This window comes from Mandrillus leucophaeus, unplaced genomic scaffold (assembly GCF_000951045.1).
Source record: "Mandrillus leucophaeus isolate KB7577 unplaced genomic scaffold, Mleu.le_1.0 Scaffold1277, whole genome shotgun sequence".
Lineage (NCBI taxonomy): Eukaryota > Metazoa > Chordata > Mammalia > Primates > Cercopithecidae > Mandrillus > Mandrillus leucophaeus.
Genome location: NW_012101176.1, coordinates 117,571 through 121,415, shown reverse-complemented (window position 1 = coordinate 121,415; position 3,845 = coordinate 117,571). Strand labels below are relative to the sequence as shown.

At 48.5% G+C, this 3,845-nt stretch overlaps 1 protein-coding gene across 1 annotated transcript in view; it reads left to right on the top strand.

Annotated features, from left to right (window-relative positions):
• Nucleotides 1-828: 828 nt before the first annotated feature.
• The window catches only part of LOC105533674 (pregnancy-specific beta-1-glycoprotein 3-like), an 11,142-nt gene continuing 8,125 nt past the window's right edge, over nt 829-3,845 (top strand). The window contains 4 exon segments of the mRNA XM_011972155.1: nt 829-844; nt 932-1,210; nt 2,706-2,969; nt 3,367-3,621. Of these exon segments, the coding sequence (XP_011827545.1) occupies nt 829-844; nt 932-1,210; nt 2,706-2,969; nt 3,367-3,621 (814 nt within the window).

Genomic DNA, 3,845 nt, shown 5'->3' with positions numbered 1-3,845 from the left:
AAGTATCTGCAACACTTCTTCCCAAATATTGGTCTATATCCACCAAACACATACGGACTATGAGGGCCAGACTTCTGTCATCAGTTCATGTTCACCCTTTCCACCTGTCAGTTCTGCATTTTCAAACTTCCCCATGTATTTCTAGAAAGATCCACATAGTCCTCACCTGCCCTCTACAGGGAGAAGGGAACATCATGGACAGAGAACAGGGAACATGGTCTTGTTCCAAAGCTATCAGAGCTTGCATGTCCCCTTCACTCCTTGTACATCATTCCTTGGACTCTGCTCTATCTTTAGAGGTCACTGGCTCAAGTCAGTTCACTATGAGACAGCTGGGAAAGTGCCACAACTTGTAGCTCCACTCCCTGATGACTGAACTGACCTCCAGGCTTGACTCTGGTCTCCCCTGTGTTATTTCTGCTGAAGTACTCAGTCCCAGGCCAGGCTTCCCAGTACCCAAAGGGATTAAGGACATTGGGAAGTTCCATCATCCATCTCTAGGATATCCTTGGAAGGGGAAGCTGAAGAGAAAACATACCCTAGGGGGCAAAGTAAGACTGAAACTAAAAAGATTCCAGCACTACATGCTCCAGGTGAGGACCACAGGGTGGGCCAGGCAGGCAGTTGGAGAGGGAGAGACTCAGAGAGGCACCAGGGGCTGTGACTGCTGGTCCAATATTTTTCCATGACCCAATGCTGCTGCTCAATTCACATTTGGGAAAGTCTGTGCTTCTCCCACATACAGAAGGCAGCCTCACAATCTCTGAGCCCTCAGATTGCCATGCATCTGTCTTGTAACACATACACCTGCCATGGACTCTTAGAGACATGGGTGTGCTGAGAGGTAGGAAATGCCAACTCTGATTGAAAAATGTCTTAGGAGGAATCAAACGTGCCGCACAGTACAATCTTCTCTCTGTTATCTCCACAGTGGAGACTCCCAAGCCCTCCATCTCCAGCAGTAATTTAAACCCCAAGGAGGCCACGGAGACTGTGGTCTTATCCTGTGATGCTGACACTCCGAACGCAAGCTACCTGTGGTGGATAAATGGTCAGAGCCTCCCTATCAGTCCCAGGTTGCAGTTGTCTGAAAACAACAGGACCCTCATTTTATTTGGGGTCACAAAGTGTACTGCAGGACCCTATGAATGTGAAATGAAGAGCCCAGTGAGTTCCAGCCGCAGCGACCCAGTCACCCTGAATCCTGTCTGTGAGTATGTTCTGTTCCTCTGTGAGCCAGGCTGCCATCTCAAATACATATGGCCAGAGGCCAGGCCTCCCAGTCCCTCTCAGGGGCAAGTACAAAGACCTTTACCCCTACACATCAAAGCTGGCCATGACTACAAAGAGTAGGCTTCAGCTTGATCAACAATGGGAGAGAAGAGGCTGCTCCTGTCACAGGAGACTCAGGGTCCACAGCTTATGAAGGGAGAAACAGGTGAATGTCTCAGGCTCCAGAACAGTGAACACAGCAAGGATTTGGCTGGGATTTCAGTGTTGTGACTAGGCTCACAGGGTCACTGTGGCCTTTTCACAGACCAGGATTTTCCTTTCCCTCTGACAACATCAGCTGTGACTTTATTCTCTTTGCTCCAGATGGCCTAGATACTCCCACCATTTCTTCTTCATACACCTATTACCATACAGGGGAAGTCCCCAAGCTATCCTGCCTCACAGACTCTCACCCACTGGCAGAGCTTTCTTCCCCGATTGATGGGAAGTTCCAGCAATCAGCACAAGTGTTCTTTATCCCCCAAATCACTAAAACATATAGAATGGCCTATGTCTGTTTCATCCATAACCCAGTTACTGATGGAACAAATCTCATCATTAAGAGCATCATAGTTCCTGGTAAGTGGATCCATGGAGCATTGGCCATATGTTTTCCAGTGAAGTCTATCTGGCTATCAAAGAAGAACCACCTGCCTTCTGCAGAGGGAGAAGGAAATAAAAAACCCAGGACAGGGAATATGTTTCTGCTCCAAAACGACCAGCTTTTGCCTGTCCCCTTCACTCTTTCTAGATCATTCCTTACACTCTGCTCTATCTTTGGAGGTCACTAGCTCAAGAAAGTCATCATGAAACACCTGCAGAAAACTGCCCCACCTTGTGCCTCCACTGCCTGATGACTGAACTGACCTCCAGGCTTGACTCTGGTCTCCCCTGTCTTATTTCTGCTGAAATATCCAGTCCCAGGCCAGGCTGCTCAGTATCTTCAGGGTTTCAGGGCAATCAGAAGTGCCATTATTACTCATCTCTAGACTGTCCTTGGAAATGGAAGCTGCAGAGAAATCACATCTAAGAGGGCAAAGTAGGATGGAATTTGGAAGGGGCCCAGCAGTTGCACATTCCAGGTAAGGAACCCAAGGTGATCCAGTCAGTCAACTGATTAGGGAGAGACTGGGAGGTGTAACAGGGGCTGTGGCTCCCACTGATGTGTCTGTCCATGACCCAACACTGCTGCTCAATTCACACTTGAGAAAGTCTATGCTCCCTAAGACAGAGCAGGCGGCCGCACAGTCTTTGAGCGCTTAGATGATCATGCATCTGTCTTGTGACACACACACCAGCTATTGACTTTCAAGTACTCGGGTGGGCTGAGAGGTGGGAGATGCTAACTCTGATTGAAGGATGCCTGTGGAGGAATCAAAGGTGCCACACAGGACAATCTTCCCTCTGTTATCTGCCCAGGGGAGCTTCCCAAGCCTACATCACCAGCAACAACTTCAGCCCCATGGAGAATAAGAATGTTGTAGCCTTAACCTGTGAACCTAAGACTCAGGCCTACATCTACATGTGGTAGTTAAATAGTCAGAGACTCTCGGTCAGTCCCAGGCTAGAGCGACCCGGTAAAAACAGGATCCTCATTCTAGCCAATATCACGAGAAATGACACAGGTCCCTATGAATGTGAAATATGGGACCGAGTTGGTAGCATCTTCAGTGACCCAGTCACCCTGGATGTCCTTTGTATCTTTGGTTCCTCTGTGGACCAGGCCACCAGCAAAACTCCAAGCGACCAGAGGCCAGGCATCTCAGTCTCTCTCACATCCAAGTACAGATACTTTTATTTCTGGACACCAGAGCTGGCCATGACTCCCTGCCCTGGGAAAACTTGGCTAGGCACAGCCTTAAGTAAGAATATAAAGGGAGGGGCTGCTCTTGTCATGGGAGACTTGGGGTCTACAGCCTGTGATGGGAGAAACACGTGAATACCTCATGCCTCGGCTCAGTGAACACAGAAGGGGTTTGGCTGGGCCTTGAGGGTGTGTCTTGGCTCAGAGGGACACTGGAGTCCCTTTGAGAGATCAGGAGCATCCCCTTTCCTCGGACGACATCACCTGTGGCTTTATTCTCTTTACACCAGATGGTCCACACGACCCCAGCATTTTCTCTCCATTCACCAATTACCGTTCAGGAGAAAACCTCTTCTTGTCCTGCTTCGTGGACTCTAACCCACCGGCAGAGTATACTTGGACGATTAATGGGAAGTTTCTGCAATCAGGACAAGAGCTCTCTATCCCCAAAATTACTACAAAGCATAGCGGGATCTATGCTTGCTCTGCTCGTAACTCAGTCACTGACAGCGAACGTTCCACATTCCAGAAGATCAAAGTCTCTCGTAAGTGGATCCCTGCATCATTGGCAATAGGGTTTTAGGTTTTACTAGCCATATGACACCAGGAAAGTTGTTACACTACTCTAAGCTTCTGTCTTTTCGTCGGCAAAATGGAAATAATGTCTACCTGACAGGATTATTTTGTGAATTAAATAAGGTACAGGTAAAGTATTTAGCACAGGGCCTGGCACATAGGACGTGCCCCTCAACAGTACCTATTTCCATAT